This window comes from Echinops telfairi, unplaced genomic scaffold, assembly GCF_000313985.2.
Source record: "Echinops telfairi isolate 266 unplaced genomic scaffold, ASM31398v2 ScPeMD7_7412;HRSCAF=8450, whole genome shotgun sequence".
Lineage (NCBI taxonomy): Eukaryota > Metazoa > Chordata > Mammalia > Afrosoricida > Tenrecidae > Echinops > Echinops telfairi.
Window position 1 is genome coordinate 9,721,398 of NW_022111312.1, and position 18,542 is coordinate 9,739,939.

The 18,542-nt window shown below is 56.2% G+C and overlaps 1 protein-coding gene across 1 annotated transcript in view; it reads right to left on the reverse strand.

The window, feature by feature from the left end:
• GCN1 (GCN1 activator of EIF2AK4) overlaps nt 1-18,542 on the reverse strand; it is a 51,892-nt gene that overhangs the window by 28,265 nt on the left and 5,085 nt on the right. Inside the window, exons 5-26 of the mRNA XM_030887427.2 lie at nt 18,086-18,095; nt 16,563-16,661; nt 16,335-16,469; nt 14,949-15,017; nt 14,707-14,815; nt 13,805-13,879; nt 12,948-13,076; nt 11,524-11,574; nt 11,080-11,178; nt 10,704-10,877; nt 8,673-8,825; nt 7,331-7,423; nt 6,077-6,155; nt 5,684-5,843; nt 4,858-5,047; nt 4,641-4,765; nt 4,012-4,190; nt 3,508-3,601; nt 2,078-2,191; nt 1,795-1,993; nt 876-1,028; nt 482-663 (exon numbers count right to left, since the gene is read on the reverse strand). Of these exons, the coding sequence (XP_030743287.1) occupies nt 482-663; nt 876-1,028; nt 1,795-1,993; nt 2,078-2,191; nt 3,508-3,601; nt 4,012-4,190; nt 4,641-4,765; nt 4,858-5,047; nt 5,684-5,843; nt 6,077-6,155; nt 7,331-7,423; nt 8,673-8,825; nt 10,704-10,877; nt 11,080-11,178; nt 11,524-11,574; nt 12,948-13,076; nt 13,805-13,879; nt 14,707-14,815; nt 14,949-15,017; nt 16,335-16,469; nt 16,563-16,661; nt 18,086-18,095 (2,671 nt within the window). The remainder of the gene's footprint in view (nt 1-481; nt 664-875; nt 1,029-1,794; nt 1,994-2,077; nt 2,192-3,507; nt 3,602-4,011; nt 4,191-4,640; nt 4,766-4,857; nt 5,048-5,683; nt 5,844-6,076; nt 6,156-7,330; nt 7,424-8,672; nt 8,826-10,703; nt 10,878-11,079; nt 11,179-11,523; nt 11,575-12,947; nt 13,077-13,804; nt 13,880-14,706; nt 14,816-14,948; nt 15,018-16,334; nt 16,470-16,562; nt 16,662-18,085; nt 18,096-18,542) is intronic.

An 18,542-nucleotide genomic window follows, 5' to 3' on the forward strand; every position in this document is an offset into this window, starting at 1 on the left:
CTTGACTCACTCTCCTCTGATATAAAAGAGCTGAAACCAGCCAGCAGTGAGAGATGAGGGAGACAGATGCCAAGACACTCAGAGATCTCCCAGGAACCAAGCAGCAGAAGCTGGAGAGACAAGCTCCTTCCCCTGGAGCTGACAGAGAGAAGGCCTCCGGAGCTGCTGCTCAATTTGAACTTCTGGACTCCTAAACTGCCAAGAGAAGACGTTTCTGTTTGTTAAAAGGCATTTCTGCTAGAGCAGCATTGGACAGCTAAGACATCAGGTAAATGCAAAATCCATCAACATTTTGGGGCCAGAAGCTCAAACCCAAGATATCTGTAAGCTTCCTTGAGCCCGGGAGCTGCTCGAAGAGAGGACCCTGGCTCTCCATGGTGGCAGCAGCCGTTGTAGGTAGAACGACTTAACGACGTCCCCACCAGGAAGCTCCTGCCTCCCTGACCCCATCAGCCAAGGGGAGAGGAGAGTTCCCGCCAACCTCATCCACTCGCCCGGGTGGGGTGCTGGGCGAGGCCCTCAGCTGGGAGTGGACGGTGAGGATCTGCAGGACCTGGGCCATCTGCTCCTCCTCCTCCTCACTGTGGTAGGGCATCTCGGTCAGCACCATCTTCAGAAATGGGAAGACTAAGGAGAACGCGGGTGCAGACAGCGGCGCGGCATCTGTGAGGGCAAGAAGTGGATGCGCCCCGCTGGACTCCTTCAACAGCAGTCACTGGTGGCTCACAGCACCTGGGTTGGGCGCAGAAACCCCCACCAGGTCCACCTCGCTCACTGCCACTCGGCCGAGTCAACAGAGCAGGGAGGGGGCAGGCTCAGAATGCCTGGGGATGCGCCCACACACACAGCCTTCCCACTCCCACGGTGTCCCCTACCCAGCTCGCTCTTGCCCAGCCTGGCGATGGTGTGGGAATGTAGCAGGCTCACAGCCCTCTTCACAGCCACCGGCAGCTCCTCCTGGCACCACGACGTGTCCAGGGCACACTCCGGCTTCAACAGACGCAGGGTCACGTGGCTCACCAGAGTGCCTGCAACCAAGAAAAGGGCCTTGCTGAGGTGCAGATCTGACCCCACCCCACGCAGACACGGGGGCCCCGTGTCTCAGGGCCTCATCCTGGACTTAGAACCCTGAATGCTTGGCCAAAACGGGCTTGACACAATTCCTCACGAGACCACGACGTTGCCCGAGGGTGTGCAAGCAAGGGGCTACCCTTGGGTGACCCAAGAAGGCACAGCCCACACAAAAGTTATTCAGCCGAGAGGAGAGCTCCATCCACAGGGTGCCTCAGCCAGCCGGGCAACAGCTTCCACATGGCCCAGGCTGACTGCCCTACTCAGCCCAGGTCCTGGATACCAGTCTTGCCCTCAGTCGGGAAGGAACTGCTTCTGATCATGAAACCACCCACAAGCTGAAGACCACTGTAAGCGGCCCACCAGCCACTCTAGCTGGCTTTTGTTTTATCCCTCAGTTAACAGAAAGCCAATGGTCCCAGATGCCTCACTGGCTCTGTGACGGCTACTCAGGAGTCCTGGGCTACCCCGAAGGGCCCTGTGACCCAAGACCTGTCCTAATTGTACCAAATGCCTGACTTCTGAATCTCAAACCTGGTCCTTGGCAGGCGGGCCCAGCAGACATTAAGGCAGAGAATACACCCGCTACTCCTTCCGACATGTGGCCTTTGGCCCCTGGGGCTGCCCCCATAGGGAGGAGGAAAGGGAGGCTGCCAGATTTCCACCGGCCTCCCCACACCAACCCCACCCCCATCTCCATGCAGCCAGTGGTCAAGCACTAACCCACAGCCTTGAGTCGAGGGGGCAGGACACAAGCAGCCAAGGACAGGAAAGGGTTCTTGATCCTGGGGGCAGCCAGGGGAGACTTCAGCAGGGGCAGGAAGGCGTCGACCAGCACCGGGACATACTGCGTCAGGCCCACCGGGTTCTTGGCCAGCACGGTGTCCAGCAGTCCGAGGGCTGCCTCCAGCCCACTGTCCAGCTGCAAGCAGAGGTGTCCCAGCACGTCAGCACAGCCCCGCAGCTCAGAAGGCTCAGGGTCGGGAGGGTGGCAGCACCCCCTTACCTCCTGCAGCCGCCTTCGGATCTGGGCCTCCCTGTCCAGCTGGGCCTGCAGCATCTCCTTCTGCTTGCTGGTCAGCGGCACCTCCTCTTTGATGCCTTTCTTCTTCTTTATTTCCTGGGGGGGAAGGGCAACCTAATTCCATTTCCAGGGAACCGGTCTCACTCCGAACCTGGAGAAGGCGAGCTCAGGCCCACCAACGGCACCCTACCCGTACTCAGACCCACCGAGGGGCCTCCGGCACCTCCCACAGAGCCCCCACAGGACGGAGACGAGCTGATGACGACAGCAGGAGAAACGGGACCCCTACAGATGATGGCAAAGAGGGCTGAGGAGGCCCCTGGCCATGTTACAGAACCCAGGGGCCTGCAGTGTACAGAGCAGGGTGTCCTGGTAGCTCCTCCAGGAAGCGACCCCCCACACAAACTGAAACCTGAAAGAGGCCTGCAGGCTGAGATGGTGCACTGAGAAGCCGCGCTTTCATTCAACAAGCGTTTACTGAGCACCTGCGCTGTGCCGGGCCCTGCTCCAGACCACGGACACCTCGGGGAACCAGACAGACAAGGTCCTTGGCCTCTCGGAGCTCAGTCTATCAGGTGAGGACGGACAGACGGAAGCTAAGCACAGGCAGGAGGAGTAAGGGGAGTCCAGAGACCGGCGGGCAACAAGGAGGAAACCCGAAGGATGCACGGTTAAGCGGGCATGGAGCGGAAAGTGGAGACACGTGAGCAGTTGCCGACATGGACAAGAACCCAGACTTGTCGAGAGCCAGGGGAGAACCAAGGGCCCGAGACAGGAGACAGCCTCACCCGAGCAGCACTGACACGGGACCCAGCCCTCACGGCGCTGGGGACAGGCAAGGAGTAAGCACCAGCCCACCAGGCCCCAGTGACAGGAAAAGGAGCTGCCCCATGGGGCGTTCCTGGCTGTTGCCTTTAGGAAGCACCAACAGGTCTCTCTTCCTCAGTGCCACTGAGCTGCTCCAACAACTAGCCTTTCGAGTCGCGGCCGACAGCTGAATGGCTGCACCACCAGGGCGCCTCACACGGTGAATACACCGAAACCCGTTGTCATTGAGTCCAATTCTTACCCATGGAGCCCCCGAGGGGCAGAGCTGGGAACAGCTGCTCAAAGGGGTTTCTGGACTGCCATCTATGCGGGAGCAGGCTGCGGGGTTCAAACCACCCTGCTGTGCAGTTGGCAGCTGAGCAATACCCATAACCAGCAATGCGCATAACCAGGTTGCCTGGCACAGACGATAACAAGAGCACAGAAGTGCACACTGCCATCGAGTCGACCCGGACTCTCAGCCCATGCTTACTGCTCCTCACAACACTGCTGCCCGCACAGGGTGGAGTGAGAAACATGCTCGCGCAGCGGAAGGATGGGGGATCAGAAGCAGCTCCCAGGAAGCAGGTGACCCGGGCACTCACCTCCTTCAGCTCCAGCTCAATGATCTGCTCCTTGAAGGAGTAGGCCTTGTTCTCCCGCTTCATGTTGGCCTTTTTGATGCTGTCCTGTTGGGCGCTGAGACACCAAAGGCCCAGTCAGCCAGGCAGGGACAGGGCCGCCAGGTCTGGCTTCTGGCCAATTCACTGCAACCCTGACATCCCAGCCAGTCTGAGCGACAAGCACCCTCGGCTGCTAGTTGAAAGGTGGGTGGTTTGAGCCCACCCAACAGCACCTTGGGAGGAAGGCCCAGAGAGCTCCTCCTAAACAGCCAGCCCCGAGAGCCCAATGGAGGACTCACAGCTCCCCTCTGAGCCGGCGAGGTCACCACGAGTCAGAGCCGACAAGGTCTCCGGCAATGTCACTGGGCACCAGGAAGGTGCTGGCCTGTGCTCAGGCAGATGGGACCTCACACCCAGGGCCTTAGCACCATGGTCCTGACCGCCACCCACAGAGCGAGGCGTGGGTGCGCGCACAAGGGGCCTCACCTCTGGATGATGGTCTTGTCATACAGCTCCCCGGCGGGGGTCTGCATGATGGCAACCTCCTCCCGTGTGACCTGGCACAGAGCAGGGTTCTGCACAGAGGTCGTGATGGTGCTGATGATCTGCGGGAGGACCCGGTCCGGGGACAGGAGGGAGAGGGAGCCCATGGCGTTCATGGAGGACTGCCGGACAAACAGACCCATCACTATGGGCAGCCACTTGGCTGCTGTGCCCAGCTTCCACCCCGGGAATGGATGGAGCTGCTCTGTCCCTTCCAGAAGAGCAAGTGTGACTCCAGCCGGCAGGGGCAATGAGACCCCAAGCCAGGTGACCCTGCTGGAAAACAGTGGCACCGAGCAGGGACAACAGGGAAGCCTGGGGCTCTATTCTGCTACCAGACAGGGAAAGATGGCCTGAGAGTGGAGCCCACCTGATGTCAAGCAGAGGCAAGAGACAGAGACCGACAGAGGGTGGGAAGGGGCACACCGGAGGCCCCGTGGCCAGCCTCACTCTTGGACTAGAGAGTTAGATGGGGCAGCAGGTTTCCTTTTGTGTTTAAACCAGTCTGCATTTCCTGTCGATGACCAGCCAAGGGCCCCAGCCTTGGCAGCCCTCCCTGCTCCTGCACTCGCCTGGCTCAGCGGGCTCTGGGTGGTGATCCGGGGGATGATGTGATCCAGGTGCCTGCTGATGAAGGCTTCAGGGTCGATCTTCATCCTGGTGAGAAGCGCCGGCCAGAGCCCAGACTGCACGGCCACTGAGGGAGGGAGGTGCTTGAGGCCTCTGCCGGCGTTCACCCTGCCCCGCCACCCCCACACCCACCCCCTCAAACCCGTCCCAGGCCCGAACCTAAGGAGGGGTGGTGGGAGACAATCAGCATCTCCTGGGCCAGCTGCTCCAGGCTAGCAGCGTCCCCCGCCAGCCCTGGCACCCCGGAAATGATGCACAGTGCCTCCTGCAGGACCCGGGGGGGCACGGCAGCCTTGCCCACCTCGGTCCCCTCCCCAGTATCAGTCACCAGAGTCTCGGAGGGCAGCACCTGCATGGAGACAACACTTGAGCCAGGAGCTCTGTACAGCCTGGGCACGTAAAGGGCAGAGACGCTGGGAGGAGATGCCCCCACTCCCTGTTCTCTCAGGGGTGCCTGCTGGAGGGGGACTGGAGCTTCGTGTGAGACCGAAAGGGGAAAGGAGAGGAGAGCCAGCCCAAGATGGGCCAACAGCCCCCATGTGGTATGTGGGCGGGAGCGGAAGCCTGTCCCAAGGGGCCGGGAACGGGAATGAGGCCTGTGGATGGGGACGCTGCAGGCCATCCCAACACTCCCAGCCCTAGACAGCTTATAAAACTTATGGTTAAAAAGTCCTGTGCTGCCTGCTGTTACGCGCACTGTGGGAACTCAGGACGCGTGAGGAAGACATTTTTAACAATTAAAGTGCCCTAAAGGATACAATGTTACTAAGTTACTATTGGGGGGGGGGGGGCTGAGCTACAAGTCACAAGGCAAGAGAAGACAAAGTCACTGGGAAAGAGATGGAGCTGCTACCGGAGCGTGAGACGAGGGAAGCTTCTGGCATCACTCAGTCTGAGTGAGCAAGAGGAGCCAGGAGCGGCCCCGGCAGGACTTCAAAAGCACAGGCAGGACCGAGAGCCAGGTCCAAAGCCCAGATGCCCCCACCTTGTGAGAACTGAGGACAGTCTTCAGCTCCTCCAGGAGCCCACACGCCAGCTTAAAGCCCCCGACGGAGGAGAGCAGCTTGCGAACCGTCTGCTGGGCCTGCCTGCGGACGTGCCAGGTCCGGCTCAGGAGTACGGCCACCAGAGCCCGATGGTATTGCCTGCGCGCACAGGGGCAGCGATGGGGGAAGGCTGGAGCACCGAACTTGTCCACAGACAGCCCCTCTACCTGCCTTTCCCTAGTCCTCCCACCTCCCTCCTCAGAGATAATCCTCCTCCTGCCTCCCCCCACCCTCCCACCCTCCCCCTTACAGTCCCACTTCTCAAGGCTCACTGTCAAGAATAGCCTCATTTGGCCCCCATGCCCTCCCCCAAACAGGTCAGCCTCACATACTGCACAACTCTGCTTCCTGTGAGCCTCGGCGGGTGGTCCAGGAACAGCCTCTCCGTCAGATGCAGCACGGTGCACAGGGCTGGGAGGGCAGAGAAACAGAGGTGCTTTTCAAACACAGACGTGCACGCATGCATGCGAACGCGCATGCCTACAAAGGAAAAGAAACTTAACGACAAAATATCAATGCGACGATCACTGAATCACAAATCATGGGCTTATTCTAGATAAGTGTATCTTAATAAGGAACGGTTAGATACGTGCACCTTAATAAGGAATAGTATACACATTTTGGAATCATTTAGAAGCAGCACAGAACTCGGAAAAAGGTCTTAGGGAAGGAGCTCCAAGGATAGGCAGTACGGATGCAGCCACCTGACCGCATGTGTCAAAAGGGTAACAAACTGATAGCCATGTCAATATAAAATATCGATTTTTTTTTAAATGGGTCATCTCTGAGCCAGAAAAGCCCCAAAGGAAATAGTGCAATGTGAAGTAGAAGCCTTCAGGGCAGCTCAGCTCTGCTCCATAGAGTGGCTACAAGTTGGAAGGGACTGGCGGCACAGCTTTGATTTTACGAGCGTGAAATGGAAACTTGGGTGGGTAAGGCCTGAAGGAGGGGCAGGATTTTCAGGCTAGATCCTCCGGTACAAAGGGATTCCAAAACGTGCATGACCAGCTTTCATCATCTCTGAATTCCATTTTGCCACAAACTGTCTCACGCCCCCTCATCTATTTTAATTTTTTAAAATTATGTGACTCTCCCTATTTTAGAACTAGCGAAATTTTCTAAAGCTCGGGGACATGGGTAACAGTTGTAGTGCATTAATACGATGTTGTGATTTTTGAGTCAAAAGCCTTTTCAAACCGCCAATTAGCGGCAGACACCCTGAAGGCAATCTAGATTTTTTTTTTTAAACATACACTCGGTGATCAACTGTTCCTCTACTGCCGGGAGAGAAAGCAGCAGTTTGTGCGCTTCCTGCAGGGGGAGTGGTGCCGCCACGGCGCCCCCGAGCTTCGCAGCCACCTCTTCAACACAATTAACAAATCGGCTGTAATTACAGCTCAGGTCAGGCTCAAGCCCACAACCATTACCGCCGTCTCCATAAATCTCCAAGCCACCCCCTTTCCCGTGCTCTAGCTCCCCGACAGCCCAGCTGATGGCCGGATTTCCCGAGCCGACTAGGAAGGGTGCCCCTGGCTGGGTGGCTGGCGCGGCCCCATGTCGAGTTGGCTCTACGGGCAGTCACTCACCGTCCTCGGAAGCCAGCAGCAGGAACTTCTCGGACGTGAAAATCTGCTTTTTCTCATCCACAATCAGCTGCCAAAAGCTGCTCAGCTTGGCCTCTGCGGGGACACAAAGGCGCCCTTGGCTGCTTAGCCTGCCCACCAGGCCCTGCCCACCTCCTCCCCCTGGCCACTCCTACTGGCTTCGAGCCTGTGTCCAGCGTCACAACCTGTAGGAAAGCCTTCCAAGTCCTCTGTTGCCCACAGGAGCCTAGGCAAGCAGCTTCCCCCTTGGCACGCCCACAGACCCAGGGACCTGTGCAATGTGCTCCTTCACACACGCCACGCTGTCTCTGCTCTTCCCGCCTCTGGGCTGGCTGCCACTCGCTCACTCACACAGCCACCGAAACCCTCCCTAGCCCTCAACCTAGCTGCAATCTCTCCTCCAAAGCTGCTCATGCGGCACGTGCTGCAGCAACACCGTGCCTTCTCCCCCCTACACCCCGGGGCAAGTTCTGGGAAACGGCTGCAAACTGCTCTCATCCCTGCCAGGTCGACTGCGGGCCAGCCCAGGGCAGAAGGCGCCCGACTCCCTTTCTAATCACACCATGAGCTCTGATCCGTCTGCGCGACGTGATGGGGTTGGAGCCACGAATCCAATGGCAGGCCATGGAGCAGCAGCAAGGTTCTGCTCTGCTGTCTTGGGTTCATTTCTAGGATGTTCTCCGCGTGCGAAAGCGCTTTAAAAAGCCCTGGCACGTGCCGTTCTCTTGTCATTGTGTTCCGAGAGCTCTCAGAAGCCCCTGCTCAGTCTATGGCCAAGAGCCAGGTATCTGAGGGATTACTCATCAAACATCTCTGATGATGGCAACATATGTACAAACGGGCTTGATACAACAGATGTAGGATTGTCACAAGACCTGTAAGAGCCCTCAAGAAAATGTTTTTAAAAAAAAGCTTCTCTGGAGAGCAGTCCTGTCCCACTATCAGGCAAAAGGACCTGAATGGCAGGTGGGGCTGGAAGGAGGCTTCCCCTCATCTTCTACAAGGGGTACTTCAAACAGTGGGTGAAAAGATAGTGTGATGGCCCCTAAACTCTTCAAAAGGCGCTGGTACTCCTTTATGTCTGCTGCATTCTGTAGTCTGAACAGAAAGCCGATTGAAGGTCAGCCTGGGAGTTCTCCTCCAGCCCCGTCCCCAGAGCACCGCAGCAACAGGACAATGGAGGGCGGGCAGGTCCTCAGGCGCTTCCCTGCAGACCTGGTAAGTGGCCCTGTGGGACCCCATGTGGTAGGTGGCCAAGTGGATCTTGGAGTTCCCTGGACATCAGACACCGGTCCCCATGCACCTGCACATCCCAGGGTCTTACCAGCCTGCGCATCAGCCACTGACAGCTTGGTGAGCAGCAGCGCCGCGGCAGCCCCCTCCGTGACCATGGGCACCTGCGTGCTTTGGGAGGCTGCCTTCTCCACAGTCTGGATGAGCAAGGGCAGGAAGTCCAGGGCCTGGAACAGCGTGTCACCTGAGGGCAGAGGACAAGCAGCTCAGACAGGCCGGAGCTGCGGGGTGACAGGAGCACCTGCGAGACACGTGACCTGTCTGGGTCTGAGCTGCCGGCCCAAACCCTGCTGTTCACTTTGCAGGCCTCACCGGCAAAGAAGCAGATCTGGAGTCAGAGCAGAGAGCCAAACTGCAACTGTGAGACCAGAGCGAGAAGGATCCACACAAATCAAACCGTCCAGCCAGTCAACGGATGGACAAGGAAATGGGGATGTGAGCTGCTCCTCGTCACCGCGCCCAGCAGCCCGCCAGTAAGGCTCCCAAGGCCTACCCAATTGCCCTTGCCCACATACCAAAACCAGAGCCCACCTGCCAGCCTGGGAACTAAACCCACGAAGGAAACGCAGGAACAGGCTAAAACCACAGCTGGGCCCCTATGTTTTCCTAACTACGCCAACGGGAACAGCAAAACCTTTCCACAGTGACACTCCTACTTCCCTCAGCTGCCATCAGGCACTGAGATCTGAGAACGCTTAGTGTCTATTCCAAGTCCTCTCGTAGCACGAGCTGAAGTGACGAAGCCCAGCCACGCCTGGGTCGTCTAGGAGCTCGGCCTGAAGCTGGTCAACAGCATAAGGACAGTGTGACGTAGGTACACCCCGCTGGACAATCAGGGATGTAAGGAGGGACATGAGGAGGTGCCTCTGTCCCTCAGAGAGCTGACACTGCGTCACCGTGCAGTCAAGCCGCAGTGCCTGGGGCAGTGCGCAGACCATGGGGTCCACTGCGCGAGACGGGTTCACAAGAGAGCCCTTACTACTCTCCCCTCTTCCGTTTAGTGCCACCCCCTCCTCCCGCTACTCTTCCAAAGAAATGCAGAGGTGCAAAGTTCATCATCAATGGCACACTTCACACAGGATGACCCTGGGGGGCGGATCTGGAATCCTGTGGGGGTTGTTCATGCACTGCTCAGTGGTGGCACTACTCTTGGTCCTGCTGTGCACAATCGACCACATCCAGCGTTCCGGTCCCAGCTCCCAGAAGAACAAGCGCTCCCACCCCTCAAAACCTCCTGGGAGCGTTGGTTTCTGTTGAAGATCTATTCCCGTCTTCTCCTAAGAGGAGAATCATACCCTATCTGTCCTTTTGTGACTGCCATGCTGCCCACCCTCAGCACCATGCCCACCACATTCATTCTCCTGCACATGCTTCCAGCGCGCACCACGAAGCCTCGGGGTGACTTTCAAAAGCACACCATTAGGCGTCTGAATCCTTTTCAAAAGAAACACGGCTTAAGGCAGAGAAGGAGAGGGCCAGAGAATCTGCCGTGGAGACCAAGCACCCACACGTGGAAGGCTCCCAGCTCTGGTCTGGAACAAAGACTAAGAGAGTCGGACCTGTACTATGTGAACTATGTGACAGAGGTGTGTCCCCAGGCATTCAGGCAATGCAGCAAGGGGGTTTGGCCAGGGTCGGTCCTCCTTCAATTAAGGTCCAAGCTTCGAAGGTCTGATCAGGAGAGAAACAGGGTCCGATTCTGGGCTTCAGTGGCAGCTGGCTCTAGGCAGCCCTGGGGGGAAACATACTAACAGAAGGGGTAGCGGCTCACACCCACCAGCCACCGTGTGTGAGAAAAACGGGGCACCCTTCACCATAAACGTTCCAGCCTTGGAAAGCCTGGGGCGGTTCTCCTCAGTCCTACCTGCGTACTCCAAGTCCCTAACAGCAGTCTGGCCTGCTTCTGCTCCACATGCAAGGTGACCATGACGAAAACCAGAGTTCCAGAAGAAACGATACAGACATTGCCCGAAGAGGAACGCTGGATACCGTGAGTGGCTAGAAGGCCCGGCCATTCTCTTACAAGGAAGGCCTGAACATGGGCCCACAGGAAGGCTCTTACCTCGGAAGGAGGCCAGCATGCACTGCAAGTAGGCGTGCCTCACTGCTGAGGTGGAGGTTTTAAGGCTGAAAGCTTTCTTGAACCACTCCATGAGCTTCTTGGGTACTTCCGTGGTGAACCGGTTACACCAGAGAGCCAGGATGGAGACGGCATGGACTAAGGTGCCTTCGTGAACTAGAGCAAGAAGCAGAGCCTGGGTCAGCCCCGGCCTATAACCAGGTCAGCCACGGCAAGCTCAGGCAAGCAAGCGGACCACCGTGGAGCGAGAGCAATCACGAGAATGCGCTCTGCAGAGGGGGCTCCGGCTGGGAAGCCTTTCTTCAGGAGGGTGGGGAGTCCAAACTGCACGCTCAGCAGGGTGCATGGGACGGATTACCTTCTTGCTGGAGGAATGGGATGAACAGTTCGGCCACAGTCCCATTCAGGACTTGACTGGAAGGCCCGGACACCACGTGGTGGCTGATACTCCCGATCCCTGAAAGCCAGAAGATGCCTCCCTGCTCAGGCCCTGCCGAGGCCCACCTCACCCACCAAGTTCTCTGTGCAGGCTCACAGCCCTCCGCTCTTCAGACTGCCCAGCAGTGCTGCCTCTTTACATCCTGCCCATTACAAACCCTCCCTCCCAAGCTTCCTGCCCAATAAGGAAGCCAGGCAGGCCTCCCACTAGACTTGCCAGCCCTGCTTGCGGGGCGAGATGGATGTCCAAGGGCATCCATCAAGGGATCCCCGGCCCAAAGGTGGGCTCGTCTTGCCTAACTTCACACTCCACTCGCCCAGACCAGACCCCGCTTCCTGCCAGCACCCAGGGCCAAGGGTCTACCTGAGAGGACGCTGATCTTCTGGGTCACAACGGTCAGTTTTCCTTCTGAGCCTGAAAGAGAAACGAGTGAGAGCCACGTCTGCCAGAGAAACCACCCACCAACCGGCGGTGTCACCATGGCGTCTTTGCCGGCCATTCTCTCCTTGTGCCCACCGGCCGCTGCCCTGCCTCCTAGCACGGGGCTCCCTCTAGCTCATGGGCTTCCTGCAGCCCGAGCACAGCCCTTCCTGCTGCCTCACTTCTATCTCCCAAGCCAAACGTGCTGGGCGGCTGGGAGACGCACACGTGTGTGGTGTTGTCAGTGTTGCACAGTAGTTCTCTGCGTGATCTTACCACAATCGAACCATTTCCCTATGACCGGACATTTTGGTAGCTTCGGGCGTGGGAGCTGCTCTGAAGATCCTTGTTTTTTAGCAAGAAATTCACATTTCCCCTTTGGGGAAATGTGGGTGATGGACTTGTGGACATGACCCCGGGGATGGACCTTCGGGTGTAAAGGTGGGCTGACATAATGCTGGCGAGGCTGTGGCTGCCAAACAAAAGAAGCAGATCCGCTCCCAAACAACAGAAGCAGATCCGCTCTCAGAGAAAACTGAGGGAGTAAAAAAATATATATATAGACATAGATGCGAAAAACTCACTGCACCAAGATGCTATGAATTCAGGGGGATAAGCAACAGCAACGTGGGACCGTGTAAAATATGAAACTAAAAATAACTGATAAATTATCGAGGGTTCACAGGGTTGGGAGGGTGGAGCAGGAAGGGGAAAATGAGGACCTGATACCAAGGGCTCAAGCAGAAAGGAATTGTTTTCGAACTGTTGATGACAACATATGTACAAATGTGCTCGATACAATGGATGTATGGATTGTTATAAGAGGTGTGAGAGCCCCCAATAAAATGATTTATTAAATTTTTTTTAAATGTTATGAATTTTGAATTACTATTAGTACTAATGTTATGCCTACTACTTAAAATGTTATTAGCTACTGAAAGTTGCTAATTACAAGGTCAACAGTTCGAGACCACCAGTTGCTCCTCGGGAGAAAGACAGGCCTTCTATTCCCATAAAGAACTAGTCTCAGAAACTCTGTGGGGCGGCTCTACCCTGTCCTATAGTCACTATGAGTCAGCACCAACTTGACGGCAGTGAGTTTGGTGTGGTTTTGGTTTGGGGGGCACCTCCCCCTAGTTTCTCTGCTGTGCATTTAGAGATGTACAAACTGAAAGAGGAACCACATCTCAGGCCATGATGTACACCCCTGGGTCCCATCTCACAATCCTGATGCACACCAGGTCCCCACACTTCAGGCAGCCTGCTGAGCAGACCGGGAGTGCCAAGCGCCAGTTCAGATCCTGGCATCTACAGGAAGGCTGGGGCCGAGCCCGGGCCAGTGCCCGTGGCCAGGATGATGGGCTCACCTCCGAGGATGGCGAACAGGTGCTTGCTCAGGGTTTCCATCGCTGAAGAGTCACTGCACTGGCGGGCCAAGTTCCGCAGCGCCAGCACGGCCTCGTCCATCAGCCGGGGGCTGTTGGATTTCAGCTGACCTGGACACAGAGAGACGCTGCTCAGGGCAGCTCGGCCACGGAGTGTCTACATAATCACCAACTTCATCTTCTCTGGTCCCAATGTTTTAATCAAAGGCCCCACACGTCCTCACTGCAAAAAGCCTCAAGGCACACACTATGCAAATGGTGTCCTAAGTAAAGCTCTATCTCAGTGGTTCTCTACCTTCCTCATGCCAAGACCCTTCCATTCAGTGCCTCATGTGGTGGTGCCCCCCAACCATAACAATATTTTCATTGCTACTTCATAACTGTAAGTTTGCTGCTGTTATGAATCGTCATGTAAAATCCGATAGGCAGGATGTATTTTGGTTACAAATTGAACATCATTAAAGCATAGTGATTCATCACAAAAAAACAGTATGCGATTCTATAATGTGAAATACTTACTTCTAATGACAAATAAATGAAATTTTGTCTTGAAGCAATGTGTAGCATGAGTTAACATCGCATGTGGGCGTTTCTACATGTGGGCGGACCCACCTGGAGACAGATGAAGGAGCTGTGTCTCAGTTCCTAAGACCATCAGAAATACGTGGTCTTAGGCGACCCTGGTCGGTGGACACCCAAAGGGGTCACGACCCACAGGTTGAGAACTGCCGCTCTCCTTCTAATGGGAGCTGTCCCCCTTTCCATAAGAACTGGGACCAGAATATCCAAAACCCAAGGCGCAGCCATTGAGCCTATATATAGCAGGGTAGGGTACTCACTGGCCAGTCCTTTCACGATGTCCAGGGCATACTGGCTGAGATCCAAGGTCACTGAGGCCAGCAGACAAGAGATAGCTACGGGGGCAGGAAGTACTGAGCAGTCAGTATCGAGCACAAATGCCCATTTTCCCTCAGTCCCTGACAAATGCCATCAAGCACTGTGTCCAGCCTGGCTTGGAATCTTGAGGCTCTTCTCCTTAGTCTAGAGGGCCACAAGAGTGGTCATGTCTTTGTCCCAAAATTTTGCTGAAGCGCTACCCTGCTCCTTCCCAATCAACTAAAACTGCCCCTCAACATCCCACTTTTCCCCAAGAGAAGCAGAGACCAACCCTCATGTCCTGTGGGCCCAAAGGCCACTTCCACCCTAAGTTCAAACAGTCTACAGCAGTGTTTGAGTCTCCAGAAGGTTGTTAGACCCCACACTTTGTCGACAATCCTCTAAGTCAGAGGTCAGCAAACTTCTGAGACAGAAAAGCCAATCCTGTTCCGCGCCACAATTTAAAAAATTTTTGAGAGCCAGAGTACCTGTTTATAAATAAGGAAAATTTAAAGTAATATTATAAATGAAACTATGAAAGTTTTATTTTCATTTTCAGTTTGACCTCAGTAACACATCGGCACCAAGAGAGCCGCAGTTTGCTGACGCCAGTGCTAAGTGGCTACTAAACTTTAACTTTACGAAGTTCTTTCCAAAAGCTGATGGAAATATTCTTTTTACCTATTTTCCCCCCCATAAATTTTTTGAAGCCCCCTCAGTCTCTAAAGGGTCTCCAATTTCCCTCCCAGAGTCCCAGTGAGGGAAAAAAAATCTTTAACCAGCACTTCCTACTACCCAGCATCAAGGGGTACAGATCACCCAGCAACGTGTCTCCCTCCCCAGCTCCCGCTGGGCAGCAACCCACTTTCCACAACATTCTCTGGACTCCGCAGCAAAGACTTCTGTATGGTGGGCAGAATCAGGTCCTTAAACTCCGAGTGGGACAGGTACCGGAGCAGAGGGGCACAGCTATCCTGCAAAGACAAGAGAGTCAGGCCCGCAGCGCCCAGCGGCGTAAACCAGCCCAGATCAAAGGGATGCCCGAAATCAGAGCATTTTCTCTGGGGCTTGGCCTGCGCAGCCGCATCTGGTCTACCTCGCACTCACCAGCAGGTACTTGTGAGGCTTGACTTTGCTCATCAGAACGTTCTTCGTGTAAAACTCCAGCAGGGCACTCTAGGGAACACAAGGCCCTGGTTGGAGGCTGCCATTTCTACGTCTCTGGACACTGGCCTCCCAGATCTCACAACGTGAAATAAACCGAGGCCCCACATTTCCCGGCACCTGGCACACCGTGCTCACGGATCGTCCTGTACCCCGCTCAAAGGCTTCCACGGCTTTCCACTGCTCCGAGGGGAACGCCGAAACTCCTCGGCCTGGCTTAGTAAAAGGCCTCGCCTGCTACCTGGCCAATTGCAGCTAACACCTTTCTTACCCACTCCCACCACCGCAGCCCCACGCGTCTCCTTCACGCTCCTTCCCGCGCGCTTCCTCGGCCTAAAATGCTCCTCCGTCCCCTTGACCTTGTTGACTCCTACCCACCCTGACCGTCCAGTCCGTACTCACCATTGCCAAGTCCAGTCCCCCTCAAGGACACACCCCCATGTGCACAGTGAGGCTGCTCACCCAGTTCCCAAGGCTGCGTGTGGCCTTTCTGCCCAGGTGCCTCTACATAGCTTCCAACTGCCAGCCTTCCAGTTAGCTGTCATGTGCATATCCACTCACGCCACCCTGAAGGACCCCTTCGTTTGAGACTCAACCCTGACCTGGGTCTCCTCGGGTGCCCTTGTTACAGTAGCTTGGCGCCCTGTCCTTTTCCTTTGCAGCACTGCCAAAGAAAACCCACTGCCAAGGGGTCTATTCTGACGCATGGCGACCCAACGGGGCAGGGTGGAACTGCCCCTGTGGGTTCTCAGGACTGTCATTCTTTGGGGGAGTAGGCCTCCTCTTTCTCCCAAAGAGCTCCTGGTGGTTTCGAACTGCTGACCATGCGGTTAGCAGCCCAATGTGTAATGACTACTCCACCAGGGCTCCTTTGTAGGACTCATTCGTTCACCTACTCACTCACTGCCATTGAGTCGATGCCAACTCACAGTGACCTTAGCCGAGCGTAATTAAATAGGCCTCAGACTCTCCTTGCATGCAGGTTCCAGAGGAACAGGTTTGAATCACCCTCCTCACTGCAGCATCTCTATCACCCAGCAGTACTGGGCACATGGTAGCTGCTCACCTAGGGGTGAACGCATGAATGAGCAAATCCAACTTTCACCCCAAACCCTCCATCAGTCTCCGCCCCAAGTCAGAGCGGGAGGGTAAACTGAACAACTTCCTGACCTCACGTATCATAGTAAAGGGCTGGGGGCATCTGAAGCTCATGGGAGAAATGTTCGGGTGGGGCGAGGCCCCTGGGGCTGCTAGCCCCACTCTCTCACTCCCCTCAGGCCACGGCGGGTGACGGACGGGCACAGCTTGGCCGCCCGGCTCTGCACTTGCCTTATGTCGGCTGACCACGTCCATCTCCTTGTGGTTCGTGCAGAAACGCACCAGCAGCCCCAGCATGCCCGCATAGCTCTGGCTGGGCTCCAAGCTAAGGATGGCCACCACGTACTGCTCCACCAGGCCGGCGTTCTGGAGAGCAGAGGGCGAGGCCGCTAGCTCAGATGGCAGTGGGGAGCCGGGGCAGACGCAGCGAAGCCCACCAGCCCCGCTTGCTCCTGTCACCTCTTTCCACAGCTTGGTGAGCTTCTTCACGGCGCCGTCCACGGCGTGCCTGTGGGAGCCGCCCAGCACCTCCAGCAGCAGCAGACACTGCACCTCCACCTGCCAGGAACAGGCCATACGGCCAGGTGTGAAACGGGACCAGGTATCCGCCGCCGCTCCCAGCCTGCCCTAGACCTTCCGCAGGCCCTCCAGAACCTGAGCCTCTCCCACTCTGTCTGACACTGCTCAGCCCGGCTCTGTCCTTAGAATCCATCGGTCACACGCTTATTCCTTAATTAAATTCAACTTAGCGAGCCAAGGAAGCCCCGTGGGAGTCAGACAGACACAGCCCCATGAAGCCAGAGCACAGGGAACAGATGCTAGTCAATGAAGAGCCAGGGGGCTGTACAGCTTCCTTCCGGGAAGGGCTTCTCCAGCCTCTGTGATTTCACCTTCGTTCATTCCACAATGTCCACTGCACACCAACTACACAGCAGGCCCTGGGCTAGGCGCCATGGCCGAGGACAGGAAGGCCAGCAAGGGAACCCCGGCCACTGTGGAGCAGGGGGAGGTGTAAAATGGAAACCATGCACAGCTTTGTGTGCCGCCAATGGCCAGGGACACCGGGGAGCCGTGCGGACAACCATCATGGAGGAAGAGGCCTGCCCCTGTCGATGCCTCTGTGACCAGGGCGGAAATGCCATCAACGTGGGGCCAGCCACGCACGCACACTGGGGCGTCCATCTACTCCACTTGGAGGACACAGAAACAGTCGTAAGGGATGAGAGAAGACTCTTAGCAGTTCTGGCACCAAACCCCAAAATCGGTTAGAAACAAAAAAAAGTGACAAAGTATGTGCTGGGTGCAATTGTGTATCTTTTTGAAGAATTTTAAGAGTTTCTTTTTTTGACACAGAGTGAAAACTGTAACCAGTATGTCTGAAGTGACTGGACGCAGTGTCCAGCAGTGGCCTCAAACACAGACAAATGCGGGGCCTGCATCTCTGTGAGTCTGACGAGGACACTGGACAAGCTCTTCGATGGGAATGGCACTGGATGCATAAACCTTCATCGTAGGTGAGGGAAAACGACAGAAATGACACCCGCGCACATGTGTACAGAGACTGGATCAGGAAAGAGGCACAGGAAACCAGGAACAGAGAGAGGTGGGAGGCTAGAGGGTGGGGTGGGGAAGAAAGCGAGCGTATGCTTCCAGACATGTTGGATTTTCTTTAAAAATTATAAATCCAGTCATCTTTAAGCTTTTTTCTGGCACCACATTCCAAGTGGCCTGGCTGTGTCCTCCCTCGGGAAGGTGCCCAGCCCGCATCTGGGCAGCTTGCTCCACTCTGCTCTCCGACAGCCTTGCTCCCCCACCCCCCACCCCCCTCCTGCCCGGCTATTCTTCAAGGTTCCTTTACACAGTCGGGATCTGTTAACTGACTCATTTCTTATCTATTCCACAGGAAGGGACGCAGGAGCCCTGCTATCAGTCGTGGCTTAAAAGCTGGCTTGCTAACTACACGGTCACTAGTTCAAAAGCACCCGCTGCTCCCTGGGGAAAAGAAGAGGCTGTTTAATCCCATGACGATTTAGTCTCAGAAAAGCCACAGGGTCTGTCAGTGTTGACTCAGTGGCAATGAGTTTGGGGGCTCACACGTGGGCCTGGCTGTGAGCACAGAGGAGGCTGGGCAGTTCACGGTCAGCGGCTACCAGTCAGGGGGGACTAAGCAGCAGCCAGGTCAAGACTGAATTCCAAGTGCCAGGAGAAGAAAACAATCAGCCACTGACTGAGATGACTGCATTGCCTGGCTTGCTGGCTCGCCATGGCTACTGCATTTCCCAGGCAAGCAGGGCCACATGGCTCTTGGTCATCGCTCGGTCCCCAGGCTCAGGCCCAGGCCTGGCACTTAGAAGGCTCTCCAAGGCGTTAGGACACCATTAGGTTGCACTCTTGGCTGTCCACACGCTCTGGAACGACGTCGGGACCTGCCTCCCAGAA